We start from the raw sequence: 22,880 nt of genomic DNA, 5'->3' as shown, positions 1-22,880 counted from the left end.
ACGAGTTTGGAACGACATGAGGGTGACATTATTTTCATTTTTGGGTGAACATCCCTTTAAAGGGACAAACACAATTAGAGTCATATTACAAAATGTCCTGGTTTTACGGCGTAGGACATAGCGTACAAGACGTAGTGGAGATGAGTCGAGAGAGATGAGATGAACATGTGTGGGTCGTAACTGGAAGCTTACTTTTAGTTTGTAAAGTTTTAAATATTGATATTTGTCTTACAAAATCGATTGCCCTCAGAAGACCTTTAGTAACTGAGTCGTGTGGATTACTTCTGTAAAGGATTGATAGACTTTTTTGGTCTTTAAATCATACGAACCATTTACTTCCATTTTCTAATATAACTATGATTGTGTTCGTCTGACTTAAGGGTGAGTAAATCATGAGGTTATTTTCAATTTTGGCTGAACCATCCATTTAAATATGAGCTATAATAATCCATAATAAGCGCCTCTTATCAAAAAATCCTTGAGTTGAGTCCATAAATTAAAGTTGTTCATTTGTGAAATAATGTTGCTTAATTTATGTGCCTCACCAGATGTTTATTGCAAGGGCAAAATGCATGTAATGACATAAACATCAACATTCATTAAAGCTCTGGTCTCAGAGGTGAATTGCAAATGCTTTGGGTCCCCAAGGTACCGTTTTCCAATGAATAGAAATAAAGCATTAAGCATGCTCAAGTAAGCATTATGTTGCCTGTCAGAAGGACACAGATACCCAACATGCCACTTCATATGCTTTCCTTTCGATTGGGTTCCTAATTCTTGTTGAAGACATGAAATATATGTTGCTCCTTTGTGAGGTTCACAGTAATTTGAATTGATTTGGTGTTTCCAGAATAGCAATGGACGATGACGAGCATTAATAGACCTTTCAGTATTAGCCATGAAAAAATGTTATCAACTTTGTGCACACGTCTTGTCTAAAAAAGCTTGAGGCTTGGTTCTCATCTCTAACCCTCCATCGGAGCCAACCTGGCCATCTCGCTTTGTATAAAAGCAGTGGGTTTTTCACAGGCTAAATCTCCCTGTGTGGCGCGTTCAGTTCTTGCTCTCCTCGAGGGACTATCTGAACATCAAGTGTGTTGCCCACAGCAGGACTTTTTGGCTTTTCTTGAAGTTTTTCCCTTTTAATTCAGCCAAAACAAGCTCTGAAACCTGGTTTCACTAAACCTTGCATCGGCGCACAGAGCCTCATTTTTTCCGCACATTAACATTTCTATTTAATCATTCTTATCTACATTCAGTATTTTCATTAAAGAGACAATCTGTCACATTCAATGTTGAAGGTTGGCTGCTTATTGGTGAATCAATGGACCATTATATCCTGCTGAGACCCGCTTGCTGGCGCTCTTTGATTAGAGCTCAATCTCAGGTGGATGTCTTCCAGACAGATCTTCGCCGTTCTTTGTGTATTTGTCTGTTTTGTTGCCCCCAGTACTGTGGCGTTACAAGTAATACATTTGGTACCAGATGCTCATGCAGAATTCTCAAGATAAATGCACACTTAGTGCAGACATTTATGCAAGGTTGAGATTTACATATTGAGAGAGAGCCTGAAGATCCTTTGATGATTTAAGTGTGACCCGTCTTTTTTTGATCTTGGTTATTGTCTGAAATGCATGCGATGTTATCTGCTGGCCACTAAATCCAGATTAACCTCGCATAATTGCGACAACAAGCTTCACTGCAAGGGGGCGATTTAAAAATGGCAAGTTAAAGGTCGAACACAGCATCAGCCAATTAGCCCAATTTCTGGTTAAGCTGCTAAATCTGCCATTTGAGTTTTTTTATGTTATGATATGAGAACTGCTAAATAACCCGGTATAACCTGTTTAGCACTGACATCACATACTTAGTAGTGACATGTAGAGGCGTATCGTATAATAGCAGTGTAAATTATTCAAAAGCGCAAGCAGCTATTGTATATCCCTGCGTGAAATTTTTCTGATCATTTTTTAAATTGGACTTTTTCATGAATTATTAAGATTATGCATTCATAAAATAGTCATTGCTTTTGCAAGATGCGTTACTATAATTCGACTGACACAGCATAGCAATGCCAAGGTCATGAGTTGGTTCCCGTGGAGCAGACATACTGTATGCTAATTAAAACTGTATACCTTCAGTGCACTGCAAGCGTCGAGAAAATGCAAAAATGTAAGTGTTTTGCTTAGAAGCAATCTTTACTAAAGAGATTTACTATAAAAAATAGACTTTACTTCAGGTTTAATGCTGCAATGCATTCACATCATACATTTTAAAGCTCACATAACACACGCTGTTTCTGCATTTCTGATGTTAATCTGGAGTACCTATAGAGTAGTATGACATCCTTTATATCTCCGAAGAGTCTTTAGTTTAATCAGATTTATAAAAGAAAGATTAACTTTACCGAATTTTTCCGATAACGTACGAAAAAATGAAGAAGGAAGAGTTACTACCGCGGGTGGAGCGAGTATGAGTCATGCAACAATAAACAACACTGTTTTAACTTATGATTCACTACATGTTCGTGTTGTTTATATAATATGCACACGACTATTTCCAACATAAGACAGAAGTCTTACTTACCGGATGCAACTCATGACCCGGTTTGGAAACCGGGTTGCATCAAACACACACGCAAAACTCCGCTGCTACCCTGGATAATAAACTATATCAATTGTTTTCATAAGGCTGGCTTTCTTCTCCTTACATCCAAAAACACACTTCTTCTTTCATGCCATTGTTGAGTTTTGAAGTTAAACAAAGCTGTGTCGCGTGATAAGATGTTTGCAAGTTGTAGCGTCTCCCGCTGATTGACGGGTGGGCGGGGATTTCCGGGGGAAGTGCCCATATAAAGAAGTGATACGTATAGAAAACCCCTGAAACGTCAGTTGGACCTGTAATCGAAAAAACTTTCCAAAACTTGTACGAACCCTGACGAAGTGCATTCGGCACAGAAATACTAACACACCCAAATGCTTTTTTGACACTTTGCCTACGTTTAGCATGATGAAACAACTCTATAACTGTGTTAATAAGTCAGAATGCTTGAAATACCATTGAACCACCCCTTTAACAGTATGTGCAATTGCAATCCTTGGGTATCGAACGCATGACCTTTGCACTGCTTGATAAATTCTATACCAATTGAGCTACAGGAAAACAAGTGTTTTTGTGTATTTAGTCAGTAAAGTGTTTAATCGTAAGTGAAAGACTTTTTGTTGTTTACCTCTGTTTTGGTTGCAGGAGGTATTTTTGAGACGCGGGAGAACGAACCTGTGAGTATGGATGAAGTCGCCTTTAAATTTGCTGTTACTAACATTAACCGAAACCGAACCTTGATGCCAAACACCACGCTGACCTACGACATCCAGAGAGTAAATCTCTTTGACAGTTTTGAGGCCTCACGAAGAGGTACGAGGCTTTGAAGCACAACAAATATTAGCACAACAAGTATTAAAGGGACACTTCACTTTTTTTGAAAATGTACTTATTTTTCAGATCCCCTAGAGTTAAACATTTGATTTTTACTGTTTTGGAATCCATTCAGCCGATCTCCGGGTATAGCGCTACCACTTTTAGCATAGCTTAGCACAATCCATTTAATCTGATTAGACCATTAGCATCGCGCTACAAAATAACCAAAGAGTTTCAATATTTTTCTTATTTAAAACTTGACTCTTCTGTAGTTACATTGTGTACTAAGATTGACAGAAGAGTTGCGATTTTTTAGGCCGATATGGCTAGGAACTATACTCTCATTCTGGCGTAATAATCCAGGACTTTGCTGCTGTAAAATGGCTGCAGGATGCACAATGATATTATGCAGCAGCAGAAAATAGTCCCCTTAGTAACTCTCAATGGCAGGGGACCACTTTCGGGCAGTGCGTAATATCACTACACCTGCTGCAGCCATGTTACAGCAGCAAATTCCTTGATTATTACGCCTGAATGAGAGAAAAATATCAGAAAATTTCGAAACTCTTTAGTTATTTTTTAGCGCGATGCTAATGGTCTAATCAGATTCAATGGATTGTGCTAAGCTATGCTAAACGTGGTAGCGCCAGAACCAGAGATCAGCAGAATGGATTCCAAAACAAGGAATGGAGGGGAGCTGGAAAATGAATATATTTTCAAAAAAAGTGGAGTGTCCCTTTAAATACGAATAAGGTGATAAATTCAGGACCGCTTATCGTCTAATGTCACTTGTTTTCCATTCCTTGTCTGTCCTTTTTTCTTTCTCTCTCAGTATGTGACCAGTTGGCCCTGGGGGTTGCGGCGGTCTTCGGCCCCGCTCACAGCTCCTCCGTCAGCGCCGTCCAATCCATTTGCAATGCCCTAGAGGTGCCACACATCCAGACCCGCTGGAAACACCCATCTGTGGACAATAAAGACAATTTTTACATTAACCTCTACCCTGAGTACACCTCCATAAGCAGGGCTATTCTGGACATTGTCACTTTCTACAAATGGAAGTCTGTTACTGTGGTGTACGAGGACAGCACAGGTGAGTGACTGTTATGGATGAGAAAGGGTATAGGATTTTTACAGATCGATTTTTGAAAGGCGTCTCAATGTGTCGAAAGCCTTTTTGAAGTGGTATCTTCACAACTTTATGCTTCACAGGGTTTTATAAAGTGACACTACAGGCCATAACGTTGTACTGAGATCCTCATAAATTAAACAATTTCATATATTTATTTGATCTCACATGTATTAGCATTTATTTGAAATAAGTGGGAATTGGAACTGAATACAAAAAAGTAATCTGCTGTTGTGCTCTCGGAATAGATTAATATTCCCTCTGTGTCGTTTAAAGGAAAACACCACATTTTTTCAATATTTTACTATGTTCTTAGCCTAACTTAGATGAATTTAATACATACCTATCTTTTATCAATGCGTGCACTTAATCTTTGTAGAGCGCGTCGTGAATGTGTTAGCATTTAGCCTAGCCCCATTCATTTCTTAGAAGCCACCAAACACTTCCATGTTTTCCCTATTTAAAGACTGTTACATAAGTAGTTACACGAGTAAGTTTGGTGGCACAAAACAAAACATTTATTTACATCCCCCTCTCGCTCAAACTTTCTGTGAATATTATTGCGCCTGAGGTCGAAGTGCTGCAAACTAGTGCTCTTCCGTCATACAATATAGTTCTCATTTTTATCCGTTTAAAAAATGGCCACGTTTTATTTTGTGCCACCATACTTACTCGTGTAACTACTCAGCTACTCGTGTCTTTAAAAAGGGAAAACATGGAAGTGTTTGGTGGCTTCTAAATTCATCCCTGTTTGGATCCTAAGGAATGAATGGGGCTAGGCTAAATCCTAACACATGCATGACGCGCTGTACATTGATTAAGTGTACGCATTGAAAAAAGATAGGTATGTATTTATACGTCTAAGTTGAGGTGAGACATAGTAAAGTATTGAAAAACGGTGGTGTTGTCCTTTAAATGACATTCAATAAGGATTGATTCTTCTGGTAGCTGTGTAGTTATAGTTTTACATGGCACTGTTTCAGCTTGTGTTTTATACTCGTCAACCAAAAGCCAATTCTAGATAAGTAGTTGTGATTTCCCTAATGGCAGCGCCCTGGGATTCGAACATGTGAGCTTGGTGTTGCTAGTGCTATGCTCTACCAGTTACAAAGCATTCGTTTCAGAACAGAAGCATTGACTTTAAGCAGGATTGATTTACATTGCCCTTGCCTTTTGTTAGTTTATTTCTTGTAAACTGAGCATCTAATCAATATCGTAGTTTGAATTTGACATTTTGATCTCTTGGCCTCTTCGGAACCTAAAGGTTGTGGTTATCCAAGTGCTGACTGAAATTTGATGTTAAATCAGTCAAATATTGACTTGAATATTAAACTACCGTAAAAAAAATCTTATTTAAACTGTTTTGTTCTCATCTTGCTGGTCATTGCAGACGTGTATTTCATCGTTTATGGCACGTGTGTCAGTTTAAGTGACATTTAACTTTTCTGAAACCTTATTATTTCTTTTAAAAAGATGAGAGACCACTTAGTGACTAGAGATAGATTTGAAGCACTCATGTTAATACAATTGAAAAACAGATGAATTATCTTTTGAATTGTAATTGTAGAAATGTAGCATCACGTCCGTGGCCTTGTACTGTGTGTTGTGGTGCTTGAATGAGATCTATGGGTTCAGTATTTCTAAAAAGTCAAGAATTGCTTTAACAGAGAAGGTGCGTATCAAATGAACCAGTGTGTGCAAGTCACAGGCAGTGATTTGTATCCAAATTATTAGGGGGGTCAGGGAACAGATGCCCAATTTTCGGCCCAAATTTACCACAGTATAACACTTCTAATATTAGACATCACACCAGCTCGGGTGGCTAACAATAGTCTAATTTATTTCACAATACCGCAACCTGTTTTTCGCAAAGCAAATTACACAGAACTTTCAGTGTGTATGTCCGTACAACCGGTACCTTCTTCCTGTAACATCATTGGGTTTGATAAAAATGATTTACAATCTAATACTTGCTTGGAAGTGTGTCATCATTATATGGCCAAAACCAAATCAAAACAAATAACAGTGTTGCCTGTAACTAAACTAGGTTCCACATTTTTGTTGTTATTGTGCATCACAGAAATTGAACTTTTGCTTGTGATTGAAGGATTCTGTTCTGTTTCTAACAACTGTGAATGGACAATATTATTATTAGCCAATTTGGGAGACTTTACTGCGAGACAAATGACTTCGTCATTTATTGTAGCACTGCCTAATTAGAACTTTATGCCTTAAAATATTAGTCTGAGGATCATTTGATTGATCCCCTAAGAATATTAAACATTTCGTTATCCAATTAGGGTGTCCTTGAGTTCCAGTGGCTGTAGAGATAAATAATTAAATCTATTTTAAGAATGGCCCAATGTAGTTATGCTACAGTTAGATTATATTTAAATCCCAACAATACAAGGCAGGCTGAACGGCATTAGAAAAATGATTTCAGTGCTTTGGGGTTTGTTCGGGGTAGCTCATACCTGCGGGTTATATCCTACGGTTATAGAAATGGCTCAGACTTAAAAAGGTGTGCACTAAAAAGCAAGGACTTTGGGTATTTCAGTATTTCATTTTGTGCATTGAATTTCATTTGTTTAAGTGCATTAAACAGGGTTCCCATGGGTCCTTGAAATCCTTGAAAGTTTGTGAATAGGGGAAAAAATTCAAGGCCCAGGGAAGTTTTTGAAAACATTCATACATAGAAACAGGTAATTGAAAGTGCTTGAATCTATTTTATGCAAGAATTTTCGGGAAATAAATCCATATAATTTCCTGTGTAGTGTAGGATAATATAATAAAATTCTAGACTTTTAAAGCACTTGCTAAACTGTTCGCTTTAAATGCTTATATCTTCTGTATGGGAATGTTGATTCATACCAAAATGCCTTTTTGCATAGTTGTGTTTGACACATAAAAATGTCTCGGGTTACGTATGTTACTGTTGTTCCCTGAGAAGGGAACGAGATGCTGCATCTCCTTTGCCATACTTCCTGTGTCCCTGTAACAGCGTCTTTGGCAATATTTCAGATAGCGATATACTTCTTGACTCCCGCGTCAACCTGTCTTTGTCGTTAAGCCTCACCATGGGTTAAATTTGATATACACATTCAGACGCATTTACCCCTGGAGGCGTCCCCAAAGTGTCACCGCAGTGACGCAGCGTGAGTTCCCTCGAAAGGGAATTGTAACAATGTATCTTAAAAGGTAACACAATGTAACCTCTCACTTGAAATTTGTCTCCACATTTAGTCCTTGAATTTGAGCGTATTGGACCTGGAAAGTCGTTGAAAGGTCCTTGAATTTGAAGTTAAGGCGTGGGAACCCTGATTAAAGGGATAGTTCACCCAAAAATGAAAATTCTGTCATCATTTACTCACTCTAATGTTGTTTCAAACCTGTATATATTTCTTGTTTCTGTTCTGATGAAGATATTTTGAGAAATGTTTGTAACCAAACTGTTCATGGACCCTATTTACTTCCATAGTATTATTTTTCCTACTATGGAAGGGAATAGGTCCACAAACGGTTTGGTTACAAATATTTCTCAAAATATCTTCATTCGTCTTTGTCAGTTTATTGTTTAAAATGGTCCGCAAATGTGTGTTTCATATATGTAACTTGTGACCTTTTGACGTGCTTACGGAAAATACGTGAGGTCGCGCTGGCGAGTCACACAACGCAAGATGAGAAGTAGTGGTTTAAAAGTGCATATTTTTTATTTTTATTTCCAAAAATGACAATCGTTTTGCTAGATAAGACCCTTATGCATTATTTGGGATCGTTTAGAGACCTTTGAAACTGCGTTGAAACTGCAATTGTAAACTATTGGGGTCCAATAAAGTATTAAAATTAGAAAAATGTTTTTCTCAAAAAACTCGACTAAACAAAGAAAGACATCAACATTTTGGATGACATGGGGGTGAGTAAATTATCTGGATTTTTTTTTAAAGAAAATTGTCTAATCCTTTAAATTAATGTCTAAAATGAATGTGATAAGAGAAAAAAATGTGCCACAACATAATAAGACAATGAGTAAGCAACACAATTTGCTAATTATTGTCCTATTGTTGACACCAAACATGCATCAGAAGATTTTTTTAGTATTCATTAGTAGACTGTTAGTCATTTAATTGCTGTAAATGACTAAAGAAATGTTAATGTTATTGTTAAGAAACCAGAATCATTAGGCAGAATCAGATTTGTGATTTCCATCCCTAATTACCACCAATTTACATTTCTGTGGATGTTTATGCTTTTGGCAGATGCTTTCATCACTATAAGCGACTTGCAGTGCATGCAAGCTTTACATTTTATCAGCATATGTGTTCCATAGGAATCGAACTCACAATCTTTTGCAATGCTAACAGCATGCACTACCAATTGAGCTACAGGTCTATTTATGCTTTGCCTGTTCAACCTCCAGGGATCATTTTGACCCACTGCTTTTTAATGCATCACTTTGAACCATAGTAGGCCAAGTTGCCTTTTTGATAAAAGACAGCCAACCCCAATCTGATTGTTGTGTAGCGACGGGATAAACAAGTACCAATTTATGGTCCCGTAAACATCTGCCACCACACTGGGGAAATCAAAAGGTGTAATTACTGGAGCTAGTGATAGGTTTCTCTTGTCTTGCCTTGCAGCCCACCTTCGATAACACTTTTCTGTTTGTCGTTTAAAGGATTAATGCGCATGCAGGAGCTGATCAAAGCACCGGCGAAAAACAGCCTCAAGATCCGGATTCGCCAGCTGCCTTCGGGAGGAGGCGACTCTCGCCCCTTACTGAAAGAGATGAAGAAGGAAAAGGAGTTTTACATCATCTTCGACTGCTCCTACCAAGTAGCCGCCGAACTTCTCAAACAGGTGGAGAACGTGAACGGCAACTGCGTGTTTTAAACTTTCATTGAACTCAAGCTATATGACGCAGACTGATATGAATTAGAAATGGATCAGAAGTGCTTTTGCATGCTGTGACCCAGCAGGCATTTCAGAGCTGAGATAATTTCTTCATCTCTAAATACTGCTGAAACCATGCTTTTTGAAACGCAACCCTTCATTGCTTTTCTCTCTTTTCCGGATTAGTACAAAAACATGTCTTGTTTTGTTTTTTCCCCCGCAGCTGATGTCGATGGGTATGATGACTGAATACTATCATTTCTTCTTTACCACTTTGGTGAGTGCCTGAAACGCCCTGCTGCTTGCTTTTCATAATAGTGTTTTTTCATAGGATTGGGTGATGAGCAGGCAAATATCATTTTATGCAAAGTGACTGGAGCTGTATTATCACAAAGGCCTTTTTATGCATTGCATGACATGACGAGTCTTTGTTATGCAAAGTGTACTTAGCTTTATAGACAAATCTCAATCCAATTTTATAGCTTTTAGCTAATGTCTGTTAGCTTTAAAGCAGTTATATGCTACTATAAAACAACTTTAAGGCAATATACACATTTGATGATGAGTACAGTCTTATGTGATCCAGTCATGAAGTCATTTTATTATGAGATTTTGGCCTGGATTTTACATTCAGTGGATTCATCTTGTGTTAGATATTTGTCCAATATTAATAATGAGAATATTTATTATCTTTTTTTTTTATCTTGCAGGATTTGTTTGCTCTGGATCTCGAGCCGTACCGTTACAGTGGGGTTAACATGACGGCCTTCCGCCTCCTGAATCTGGACAATCCGTTTGTGGCATCCGTGATCCAGAAGTGGTCCATGGAGCGTCAGCTGACCCCGCCCAAACCTGAGAGCGGATTGATGAGCGGCATTATGACTGTAAGGATATGAGCCAATCGCACTACCCAGAATTTGCATATACACTCACCTAAAGGATTATTAGGAACACTTATTCAATTTCTCATTAATGCAATTATCTAATCAACCATACACATGGCAGTTGCTTCAATGCCTTTAGGGATGTGGTCCTGGTCAAGACAATTCCCTGAACTCCAAACTGAATGTCAGAATGGGAAAGAAAGGTGATTAAAGCAATTTTGAGCGTGGCATGGTCGTTGGTGCCAGACGGCCCGGTCTGAGTATTTCACAATCTGCTCAGTTACTGGGATTTTCACGCACAACCATTTCTAGGGTTTACAAAGAATAGTGTTAAAAGGGAGCAACTTTGACTGAAATAAACACTCGTTACAACCGAGGTATGCAGCAAAGCATTTGTGAAGCCACAACACGCACAACCTTGAGGCGGTTGGGCTACAACAGCAGAAGACCCCACCGGGTACCACTCATCTCCACTACAAATAGGAAAAGGGGCTAGAATTTGCACGAGGTCACCAAAATTGGATAGTTGAAGACTGGAAAAATGTTGCCTGGTCTGATGAGACATTCAGATGGTAGAATGGCGTAAACAGAATGAGAACATGGATCCATTATGCCTTGTTACCACTGTGCAGGCTGGTGTAATGGATATTTTCTTGACGCACTTTATGCCTCTTAGTGCCAATTGTGCATTGTTGAAATGCCACGCCTACCTGAGCATTGTTTCTGACCATGTCCATCCCTTTATGACCACCATGTACCCATCCTCTGATGGCTACTTCCAGCAGGATAATGCACCATGTTACAAAGCTTGAATCATTTCAAATTGGTTTCTTGATCATGACAATGAGTTCACTGTACTAAAATGGCCCCCACAGTCACCAGATCTCAACCCAATAGAGCATCTTTGGGATGTGGTGGAACGGGAGCTTCGTGCCCTGGATGTGCATCCCACAAATCTCCATCAACTGCAAGATGCCATCCTATCAACATTTCTAAAGAAAGCTTTCAGCTCTTTGTTGAATCAATGCCACGTAAAATTAAGGCAGTTCTGAAGGCGAAAGGGTGTCAAACATAGTATTAGTATGGTGTTCCTAATAATCCTTTAGGTGAGTGTAGATTGGCATATTGATCCTCATTTGCATATAGACCTCAAATTAAACCAGATCCTAACTTCTCTCAGTAAGCTTTTGCTGTATAGGTAAAATATATAACCGGTATTAATTCACATTGATGCTCACTAATCTACCCATACTACAGAAGGCACTGTAGATATTGCCAGCACACTCAGTCTTATTAAGCATGGATAGATGGCTTAAAGCAGAAAGCATTGGCAGATTTATTCAAAATCTATTTTTACTATCCAGGTCACATATGCGCTTAGAATTACACAACAACACTAAACATAAGGCGGGTGGGTGGGGTCTCTCTTCCTTGATCATATGTGAATAAAACATAAACTACAATTCCAAGTACTGTATTTTTAGTATGGTATGATTGGTAAACAGAATGACATTCTAGTTGTATAGCAAAGTTCAGTCAGGGGGCACAAGATTATGCAAAACGTGGAAATGTTGAACTCGGTATGCTTTGAGAATGTCCATAGAGCATCCTGTTCTTGAAGGGAAGGACATCTGAGCTTTGACACAAAGGAATTAACATTGTCAATGTCACAGAATTGTTTACCATTTCTTTAATGACCTCTAAGGATTGGCGGTGTAGGGAACGGATAGATGGATGATGTATGACTGAGAAATAGTGCAGAATATTAAATATTGCTTTGTTATTTCTAATGTTATTTAAATAACAAAACATTCTTTCAGTTGTATATAAAAGCAGTTGTTTGCAGATAATATTTAGAGCATGTTTGATGTTTTGTAATGTGATTTGGGTGTGCAGACAGAAGCTGCCCTCATGTATGACGCAGTGTTCATGGTCGCTGTGGCGTCTCAGCGGGCAACGCAGATGACCGTGAGCTCCCTGCAGTGCCACAGACACAAGCCCTGGAGGTATGGCCCGCGCTTCATGAACCTGTTTAAAGAGGTGAGAAACAACCCTATGTCTAGTAAATTCGTCTTTATTGACTGGAATTGTAAACTTGAGACTTTGCAATACACTGTAAAAAAACTGATTTGTTGGTTCAACTTAAAAAAGTAAGTTACCTGGTTGCCTTAACTCTTTCACCGCCAGCGTTTTTAAAAAAAGTTGCCAGCCAGCGTTTTTCATGATTTTCACCAAAGTTTAATGCCTTCCAGAAAATGTTCTTCTTTAAAAATATAAACATACAATACATCAAATGAAAGAACAGACCCTCTGCTTTCAAACAAAAAAACCCGTTTCATCCTACCTTCAGTGGTTCTTTTGTAATCAGCTTTTGAATATGGGTAGGTTTCTGCAAAAACACCACATTTTGAGCAAAAAGCAGAAATAATTCCATTTTTGTGACGGACTTTTCATAGAGATCCCATTCAGAGCGATCTTTAAAACAGACACGGACATGCAGCCGCTTGCCATAGGGAAAAACTTCCGGGTTTAAAAAGTTGCGGAAGGGCCCCACCTGGTGGATAATAGCGGTATTGCGGAAAGGCGGGGAAGCGTTTTCTCTTAATTGACGAGATATCTCGTCAATGGCGGCGAAAGAGTTAAAATTTTAAGGTCGGCATAAAACAGAAGTAGCGATTGTCTTATTTTCTCCGTGGTGATGTATATCCGAGTGAAACCACTTCTGAAATAAAAAGGTAGGGCGGACTTAATTCGAGAAGGTGGGTCATGTTGCTATTTGCTAATCGCTGCGATATTTTCCCCGACCCTGTCCACCTGCCATACCAGATGACCTAAAGTAAAGAGAGATCTTTTTTCGAGGGGGTGAGGAGATTTACTTTTTGATTTAAGATTATGAGGGCACATGAATTAAAAAAAAAAAATGAAGCCATTTGTTAAAAAAAATCCACAATATTTCAAAACAAATTATGAAGTTTTTAGTTTAAAATTCATTGCAAATTTAATTTAATTTAATTTAAAAATATTAGTTAAAGGGACACTCTACTTATTTTGAAAATATACTATTTTTACAGCTTCCCTAGAGTTAAACATTTGATTTTTACCGTTTTGCAATCCATTCAGCTGATCTCCGGGTCTGGCGGTACCACATTTAGCATAGCTTAGCATAATCTATTGAATCTGATTAGACCATTAGCATCACGCTCAAAAATAACCAGAGAGTTTTGATATTTTTCTTAATTAAAACTTGACTCTTCTGTAGTTACACTGTGTACTGACGCCCCATTCAGACAGCCAGCGACCAGCAGTAACATTGCGACGCAATCTCATTAATTTCAATTGAAACCTGGCGACTTCAGGAGGCACGAGCGAAAGTGATCGTTGGCGGCCGTATGGGCATGTGCAGCGACGCGAGAAAGTTAAGAAAAGTTTAACTTTATGCAAATGTTGAGCGACTACCAATGAGAACGAAGCAGTGGAGTTCACTTCCTCTTTCTCTCATCAGTTACTGGAGTAGACGGTACTCATTTCTTTATGACAAGCAGATTTAGAAACACCTCATTAAAAGAGATGGGTGACACACAGCGATAACGCCGCTGTCTGTCTGAATGAGGCTTAAGACCGACAGAAAATTAAAAGTTGTGATTTTCTAGGTTGATATGGCTAAGAACTATACTCTGATTCTGGCGTAATAATCAAGGACTTTGCTGCTGTACCCTGGCTGCAGCAGGCGCAGTGATGTTGCGCCGCGTCTGAAAATAGTTCCCTTAGTAATTTTCAAGAGCAGGGGAGTATTTTCGGGCACTGCGTAATATCATTGCACAATGTAACCACAGAAGAGTCAAGTTTTAAATAGGAAAATTTTTTTAGCGCAATGCTAATGGTCTAATCAAATTCAATGGATTATGCTAAGCTATGCTAAAAGTGGTAACGCCAGACCCGGGGATTGACTGGGTGGGTTTCGAACTGATAAAAATCGAATGTGTGTCCCTTTAACTGAAAATGTTTTTAAGTTGAATTAACTAAACCAGGTAACTTTCTTTTTTAAGTAGAACCAACATGTTTTTCAGTATACATTTAATACGTTTAAAATAGATTTGTAACCAGCAGTGAAATTATACTTAGTTAACATAGGGGGACTATGATATGTCAAAATTTGACATACCTAATATAAAACTTATCCTATGATTTACTCACCCCCAAGCAATTTGAGATAAATATGTCCATCATCTTTCAGACGAGCACATTTTAGTAAATGTCCTTGCTTTTCCAAGCTTATAACGGTAGAAAAAAGGGATCATACAACAACTTCTGACTTTAAACCCCACATAGTGCAACCATCTCTCACAGAAGTAATCCACACGGCCCACAGTGGTAATTAAAGGTATTTTCCAGGTAATCGATGCGATTTTGTAAAAAACAATTCATATTTTAAACTTTGCAAACTATAATAACTAGCTTCTGGTAATGACGACATCTTGGACTCATGCCATCACTGCGTCGCTGCGCAACGTACCCTTGGCAACCAACGCTCACTACGCTAAAACTCTCGTGAAACACGAGTCCAAAATGCTGTCATTATCGCAAGCTAGTTATTACAGTTCATAAAGTTTAAAATATGGATATTTTTCTTACAAAATCGCATCGATTACCCGCAGATGGCTTTTATTAACCCACTGGAGCCCTGTGGATTACTTCTGTGAAGGATGAATGCACTTTATTTTTGATGCTGTTCCCTGATCCCTGTTTTCTACCATTATAAAGCTTGGAAGAACAAGGGCATTTACTAAAATAACTCTTTAACTAAGTATCTCAAATTGCTTGAGGGTGAGTAAATCATGGGGCAATATTGATATTTTGCTGGAGTATCCCTTTTAGTATTTTTTGTAGTATTTTAGTAAAAAACTAATATTTTTTGCTTTTGAAATTGACTGATATCATATTATCTTGCTGGAATAAGATTAAAGAGATTTGAGATTTTCTCATTACAGTGTAGTTTATGATTTTCTTAATTAGCAATGATTTACAGTATATTTCATTTTGCTATAGAATGTTAATGAAATAACACACACTGTTTCATATGATGTCATGAATATTTCTGAACTTTTAAAAAGTTGTTGTTAGTCAGATTTGTGATTTGTAGGTTACATAAACATAGGTTTACAACCAAAACTGTGTTTCCCAAGACGTCTGCTAGATGCTCTCTACCTCTGGGGTCAAAACGTTCACCTTGTATGTCTGAGTGTAGAGCGTGTGAGTCTCAGCGTTCACCATGAGAATGGCCTTGATAGCACTTAAATACCTGTTCAGGAGAAACGAAAGCTCCTGCACTTTATTCTGAATAACCCCTTTACTAGAATTTGTACTGTAGATATGCTTTCAGATTCACTTCTATAATGGCTCAGACTGTCTGAGTGCGTGATTGTTACATTTCAGGTCTTAGAAATAGAACAGACTTCACAGTTGGTCTTTAATGCTGGATTGTGCAACAGTGCATTTGAGTTCACTCAGTCCTTGGTACTCAGCTTGCTCTTGTATCATAATGTTGTTTTGTTGTGTTGTCTTGGTGGCCATACAGGTGTTGCTGAAATAGGTGTCATTGTTTTTGAAGGGCAGGGTTTTGGAGAGAGGACACAAGGGTGTGACATTATGCTGGTTTGTATTTGTTTGGTGCTTGCCTAGCTGGAAAACAAGTATTGCCATAAACTACATGGTTATAGCTGATTAAACTTGTGGATGAACTTGAAGAATTACTGTATTGCTGGTTAAGCCAGGTGGGATCCATCCAGACAAAGCTTTTGCCTTACTCTGTGTTATAGATTTGAGATGGTTTGGTGTTATTTTTTATACATGGCAGCATAGAGAAAATGCGCTAATGAGTCCAGATGCTACATTTTAACAGCCCATAAACTTTGTATTACAACACCATTAAAACCATAAAACACTGTGTTGCAACACAAATTACTCACGTTTTCTAATGTGCTAGATATTTTTAGGCTACTGCATATGTACCCATTGAAATTTTTTATTTAAACAGTAGGGCTGGGTATCGATTCAGATGTTCCAGATCCATTCGATTTCGATTCACAAGCTATCAAATCGATCGATTTTGAATCGACAACTCATTGAATATAGATTTAATACAAATACTATATTTATAAAAAAGAACAGTGAACATAAGTTTACAAGTGAGTAATTAAAAAAAAAAATTAAGAGCCACAGACCAGTACATTAAACTCTTTTATTTTAGGTACACTTGAATACATTAAAACAGAACCCATCTCTAATTTTCAAATGCATACAATTATGATAAATTCAATAAAATTTTAATGCAATATGAATGAAATGTATGCTGAAAAAAGTCAGAACAGTTGCATTCCTTGAAAAAAATATATATGAAAAATTACAACGTATTGTGGCCTTTGATTATCGATTTTGAATCAAACATGTAAAAAAACTTTGATTAATCGAAAAAAAATTTTTTGCCCAGCTCTATTAAACAGTATTAGTTTTTATTGCTAGGACAAATAGAAATCTTTATATTTTAAACTATTTTTAATGTGCTGTAAGATACGTTATCAACTTTGCCAGAATGCTGAACAGCTGTTAAATGTAACATTTGTTTATGTTGAGCCGGTGGGTAATAGATGCTGATCATCAGTGCCGTTTTGCTTATAGTAGATTTTGAAGAAACAACACAACAAATAACAAAATGTATTATGTGCCATCGCCATATAATTAAAAATTACATGGCTTTTGTACACTAAATGACAACTTAGGTATCACTAATTATATTACACTGTGTAAGACTAAATTTAACCCTACGTGCAAAACAGTTCTGATCAAGGTATGCCTTATAAAGAAAGTACATCTTTATGATACACAGTGACGTGCGTAGGGGTTTTCACTACGTTTATATCTGCTTGGTGCCAAATTGTAGGGTTGAAGTGAAAATTAAGTATCATTATTTTATTTTTGGCAATGGAAGTGTTTGCGACCCCATATGTTACAGTTGCCGCCTACTGCTTCTCAAAACCAATAAAGGAAATAAGTGCTGCCATTATCAAATTATACCCGAAGGGAAACACACAAAAACCTTTTGCTTCTACCAAGAAATGCAGTGTCGCAAAAACAACATTAAAATTCATCCTGTTTACTCCATTTAATACCTGTTTTGATGAATCATGCATGTTAATGCAAAGAAAAAAAAACATTAGAAATGTATTAACTTGATCTACCTTAGCTTTTTAGGTGCTGTAATGCAGACTTTTTAAATTGTATTCCTGTAAGTGACTTTGAATTAAAGTATGACAAATAAGTAAGAAGTAATTTTACATGTATTTATTTACAGATGGTTTTATCCTAACTAAGCGACTTACAGTGCATTCAATCTATAATTTTTTGTATCAGCATGTGTGGATTGAACTTTTACGTTTCTAACACATGTTTTTATTGTCGAGATGTCCAGATGTTCCTTGGCATACGTTTTATATTTCTGCTAATTCACCAGGATGCTGGCTAACTATAGCCAGGTCATTGAAGCTTACTTATTTGGCTCTAATGGTCCATATCAAGGTGAGCATCAAGTCAGGTGTCTCCTCATACATTCTGAGATGTGCTTTGAGAAACACTTCAACCTTGAAGATAGGAAGTTTTTTTCTGACATCTCACTTGACATGTCAAAGGCAGTGGATTGAACAGGGCTATTACTCTTCCCTGGATAATTGAATTCTGGGATTGTCTGCTCTCTGGTTTGAATTTAGTACAACAATTTCAGATAAAATAGCTACTGGAAATAAGATGAATGTATACTTGTTAGCTGTTGTTTTTAGGGATAATATGTATGTGCCAAAGCATTACTTTTTTAAAATTGTTTCTGTTTTTGCCTGCTTTGTTTTGGTTTAATCATGTATCAGCTTAGTCTCGGCTGATTCTTCATTTATTTCTTTAAAGGATTAGTCCATTTTCCTAAAAAAATCCAGACACTTTTCTCACCACCATGTCATCCAAAATGTTGATGTCTTTCTTTGTTCAGTCGAGAAGAAATTATGTTTTTTGAGGAAAACATTCCAGGATTTTTCTCACTTCAATGGACTTCAATGGACCCCAACACTCAACAGCCCCAATGCAGTTCAAAATTGCAGCCTCTGCAAGGACTCCAAACGATCCCAAACGAGGCATACGGGTCCCATCCAGCGAAACGATTGTCATCCTTGGCAAGAAAAACAAAAAATATGCACTTTTAATCCACAACTTCTCGTCTTCCCCCGGTCTTGTGAAGCGCCAGCGCGCCCTCACGTAATTGCGTAATGACATGGAAAGATCACGTGTTACATATATGAAATGCACATTTGCGGACCATTTTAAACAATAAACTGACACAAAGACATTAATTAGTATCATTCAACATACAACAACGTCGGAACGGTCCTCTTTCTTCACACTTGTAAACAGTGGGGCGTAGTTTCGATTCGTCATCCGTGACCTCTTGACGTGATGACGTATTACGTAAAGTCGCGCTGGCGCGTCACAGGACTGCAGATAGACGAGAAGTTGTGGTTTAAAAGTGCATATTTTTTATTTTTCTGCCAAAAATGACAATCGTTTCGCTAGATAATAGCCGTATGCCTCTTTGAGATCATTTAGAGTCCTTTGAAACTGCGATTTTGAGCTGCATTGGAGCTGTTGAGTGTTGGGGTCCATTGGAGTCCATTAGGGTGGGAGAAATCCTGTAATGTTTTCCTCAAAAAACATAATTTCTTCTCGACTGAACAAAGAAAGACATTTTGGATGACATGGTGATGAGTAAATTATCTGGATTTTTTTTTAAGAAAATGGACTAATCCTTTAAGAAAACCACATTTTAACATAGTTCTGTAATGAATGTAGATAGCACAGCTCTAATAATTTGACCCTAACAAAAATGTGAAGCACAATTTAAGATATTATTGATATACTTTCTGGAGAAAAATCTAAGATGCATTCTTTAGCATCATTTCTATAATAAGCAAATGAGATATTGAGGAGATCATTGATTTATGTTTTTTTTTCCGGTGAAATGCAATTTTCCAGGAAAATGTTTGGTTGAATTTTTTCGGGTCTTTGTGTTAAATAGACACACATGCCTTCAGGCAACACAATACGCCATTATAGCTATGACTGAAAGACACCGCATTAAACCAAATACTGTGCACTTTTTTTCTGTACACTGTTTTTGCCCTCAGGCACAATGGGATGGTTTGACAGGACGAATAGTCCTTAACAAGACTGATGGTTTGCGCAGAGAGTTCAACTTAGATCTGATCAGCCTCAAGGAGGACGGAGCGGCAAAGGTGAGTCGGAGATGTTTGTTAAGGTAACGGTGAGAAACCGTTCGGCTGTCTAATCTGTTAACCTTGCAACTATTTATACGAGTTCCCAAGCAGTGTGTCTGAAACCTTAAGCCAAGATTTTTAACATATTTTGGACAGTTTGTTTATTGTGCATTTAATTACTTATGTGCCTTTTAAATGTACTTTCCAAAAATCTGCTTTTTGAAAGCCAAAAAAATATTTATTCCCATGTGAAAAAATAACACTAAAATACAATTTATTTAAAGGGCACCTTTTCACTGCTAAAAAATTATTTTGTGTATTTGGTATAATACAATGTGTTTGCGTGGTTTATGGTTAAAAAACACATTATTTTCCACATACCGTACATTTTTGTAGCTCAAAATTTCCTGAAACGCACTAATTTTGTAAAAAACTCATCGTTTTGAAAAGCGCTGTGGCCCTGACTGGCCAGCTAATCTGTAAGTTGTGATTGGTTTGAATTAGGGCTGAACGATACATCGAATTTTCATCGTCATCGCGCTTTGAACTCACGCGATGAACACATCGCAACAGACAGCCTTGACGCGATGAATGAAGGGAAAACAGTAAGCGCATGTAATAAACGTTTGACCTATCACGTTTAGTCCTGAAGACATGTGCTGCGTCCGAAATCGCCTACTACCATACTATATAGTATGCAAAAAACACTACTTTGCCTACTATATATAGTATGGAAGTAGGCGGTTTCGGACGCAGCGATGGTTTGCGCGTTCACGCTATAGGCCAATCAGGGGAACCCCCAAGTCAGCTACGCTCAGATTGATTTGTGAGGTGTGTCAGTTGCGACGCTGTGCCTGTTAGCAAAAACGATGGCAGAGGAAGGAGAGAAGAGTGAGGAAAATGTGTTGTGTTGTGTTCTGAAGACCTTGTGGTGAAAATGAACAGCACTTCAGCTATATCATGGAATTATTTTGGATTTAGGAGAGATGACGCCGCAAACACAGGTACTGTGGGAGCGGTGATTCTCATATTGCGTCTATTGCGCGCTCAAGTTCATTATTTCAAATGTATGTGTGCTCTGGAAGCACCGCGGTCGCGACACGCTCGTTTTTCCAGGTATTTCAAAAACATTTTAACTTTTCAGAATGACACAAGCGCAGCGTACAGGTCATGTGACAATAACCTACGTGTCTAGTGTTTTCCACGTGTTTTTAGGCGCGACATGTGAATGGCCCCTAAAACAGGAAAAAAATAACATTTATCGCAACTCACATCGTCATCGCAACATTAAACAATGTCATCGCACATCGCAACTTTTCCTCACATCGTTCAGCCCTAGTTTGAATACCTCTGACGTCAGCCGGAAATGCGACGCCCCCCACCATGTCCGAAAGATTCGCTCACAATGCAATGCTAACAGGAGTTAACTTACAGGCTATGAGTCAAAGCGAGAGGATTTACGTGCCTATAGTCACATAATTTTTTGATTCTTTTTCATGAAACTGTCACGAATTTTCATGTTTTTCGTGATCGTATCACAAATTTCTGTATGTGTCGTTGTCACATATTGGTTGCTTAGCTCTTTTGTCTTATTTTCTTACCATTGTCGCTTCAGTGAAGGTTAGATTTACATAAAATGACATCCTTACACAAACCCAACTCTAACCCTAACACCAGGCGACAATGGTTTAAAAATCAGAAAATATAAAAAAATAAATCAGAAAAAAAATTGTATAAATCAATACTTAAAGTGACATCCTAACGCAAACACCAAATCTAACCCTAATTGAAACGTCAATGGTTTGAAAATAGGAAAAGGCTGTTGAGTAACCAATACGTGACAATGACAAATAAACAGAAATTTGTGATATGATTGCAATAAAACACGGAAATTTGTGACAGTATCACGAAAAAGAATAAAAAAAATTACGTGACTATAGGTACATAATTTCGTGAGACTGGGTAGACTAATTCACACTTTCGGTTGAATCAGACCATAGGTGCCCTTTAAGTAAACTTAACTTTTAGTAAATATATTATTTCCATGCACTAATTTTACTTGTATACAAAAAAATGTCTTTAGTACTTCTTAAAGGAATATTCCATTTTCTTAAAAGAGAAATCCAGATAATTTACTCACCAACATGTCATCCAAAATGTTGATGTCTTTCTTTGTTCAGTCGAGAAGAAATTATGTTTTTTGGAGGAAAACATTGCAGGATTTTTCTCATTTTAATGGACTTAATAGAGCCCAACATTTAATACTTAACTCAACACTTAACAGTTTTTCTCGTCTAGATCCGGTCGTGATGCGCCAGCGTGACCCCACGCAATACGTCATGACGTCAAAAACGAGTGTTTACAAGTGTGTTGAAAGAGGACCGTTCCTACGTTGTTGTATGTCAACTGATACTAATTAATGTCTTTGTGTCAGTTTGTTGTTTACAATGGTCCGCAAATGTGCGTTTCATATATGTAACACGTGACCTCCCTACGTCACTACGCATTTACGTTAGATTGCGCTGGACCGGACCTAGACGAAAAGTTGTGGTTTAAAAGTGCATATTTTTTATTTTTCTTGTCAAAAATGACAATCGTCATTTTATGCCTCGTTTGGGATCGTTTGTGGTCCTTTGAGGCTCCGTTGAAGAGGGCTGTTGCGTGTTGAGTTGAGTGTTAAATGTTGGGCTTTGTTCTGGACTGAACAAAGAAAGACATCAAAATTTTGGATGACATGGTGGTGAGTAAATTATCTGGAATTTTATTTTAAGAAAATGAACTATTCCTTTAAGATAAACTTAAGAGCATCTAAGTGTACTCTACTTTGCTTTTGAGGCATCATTTATATCAAAACACTTCAATTAACTTTTTCAAATGCACTACTAAAGTACAACTATACTTTTAATTTGTGTATTTGTTATGTATTACCTTTACACTTATTGGCCAGATTTACAAACAGCTTACAAACTATCTTTAGTTGTTAAAAAAATACTGTCAGAATTTACTAAAGACGCGCAGTGAAAAATGGAAAGGTGAAAAAAGAAAAGGTTTGGACAGAAATGAGAATTTTTTGCCTGTGTACCTTGTCAGTAAATCACCTCCACACTGTAAAACCTAAAAGTTAACTCAACTCAAACCATTTAAGTAAACCGGTTGCATTAAACCATTTAAGTTTTAAAACACATACATTTGAGTACTGTGAACTTATTGAGTCATATGCAGTTATGCACTTATATTTAAGTTCACACTACT

At 37.6% G+C, this 22,880-nt stretch overlaps 1 protein-coding gene across 6 annotated transcripts in view; it reads left to right on the top strand.

Moving 5' to 3' along the window:
- The window catches only part of grik1a (glutamate receptor, ionotropic, kainate 1a), a 66,765-nt gene that overhangs the window by 12,494 nt on the left and 31,391 nt on the right, over positions 1-22,880 (top strand). For all 6 annotated transcript variants that reach the window (XM_055208506.2, XM_055208502.2, XM_055208505.2 and 3 more), the window contains exons 2-8: positions 3,247-3,414; positions 4,250-4,507; positions 9,219-9,400; positions 9,657-9,710; positions 10,144-10,317; positions 12,214-12,357; positions 19,539-19,646. In XM_055208506.2, coding sequence (XP_055064481.2) covers positions 3,247-3,414; positions 4,250-4,507; positions 9,219-9,400; positions 9,657-9,710; positions 10,144-10,317; positions 12,214-12,357; positions 19,539-19,646 — 1,088 coding nt within the window. The remainder of the gene's footprint in view (positions 1-3,246; positions 3,415-4,249; positions 4,508-9,218; positions 9,401-9,656; positions 9,711-10,143; positions 10,318-12,213; positions 12,358-19,538; positions 19,647-22,880) is intronic.

Source organism: Misgurnus anguillicaudatus, chromosome 12 (genome assembly GCF_027580225.2).
Source record: "Misgurnus anguillicaudatus chromosome 12, ASM2758022v2, whole genome shotgun sequence".
Taxonomy (NCBI): domain Eukaryota; kingdom Metazoa; phylum Chordata; class Actinopteri; order Cypriniformes; family Cobitidae; genus Misgurnus; species Misgurnus anguillicaudatus.
The sequence above is the reverse complement of the archived record's forward strand: the minus strand, read 5'-3'. Positions and strand labels throughout refer to the sequence as shown.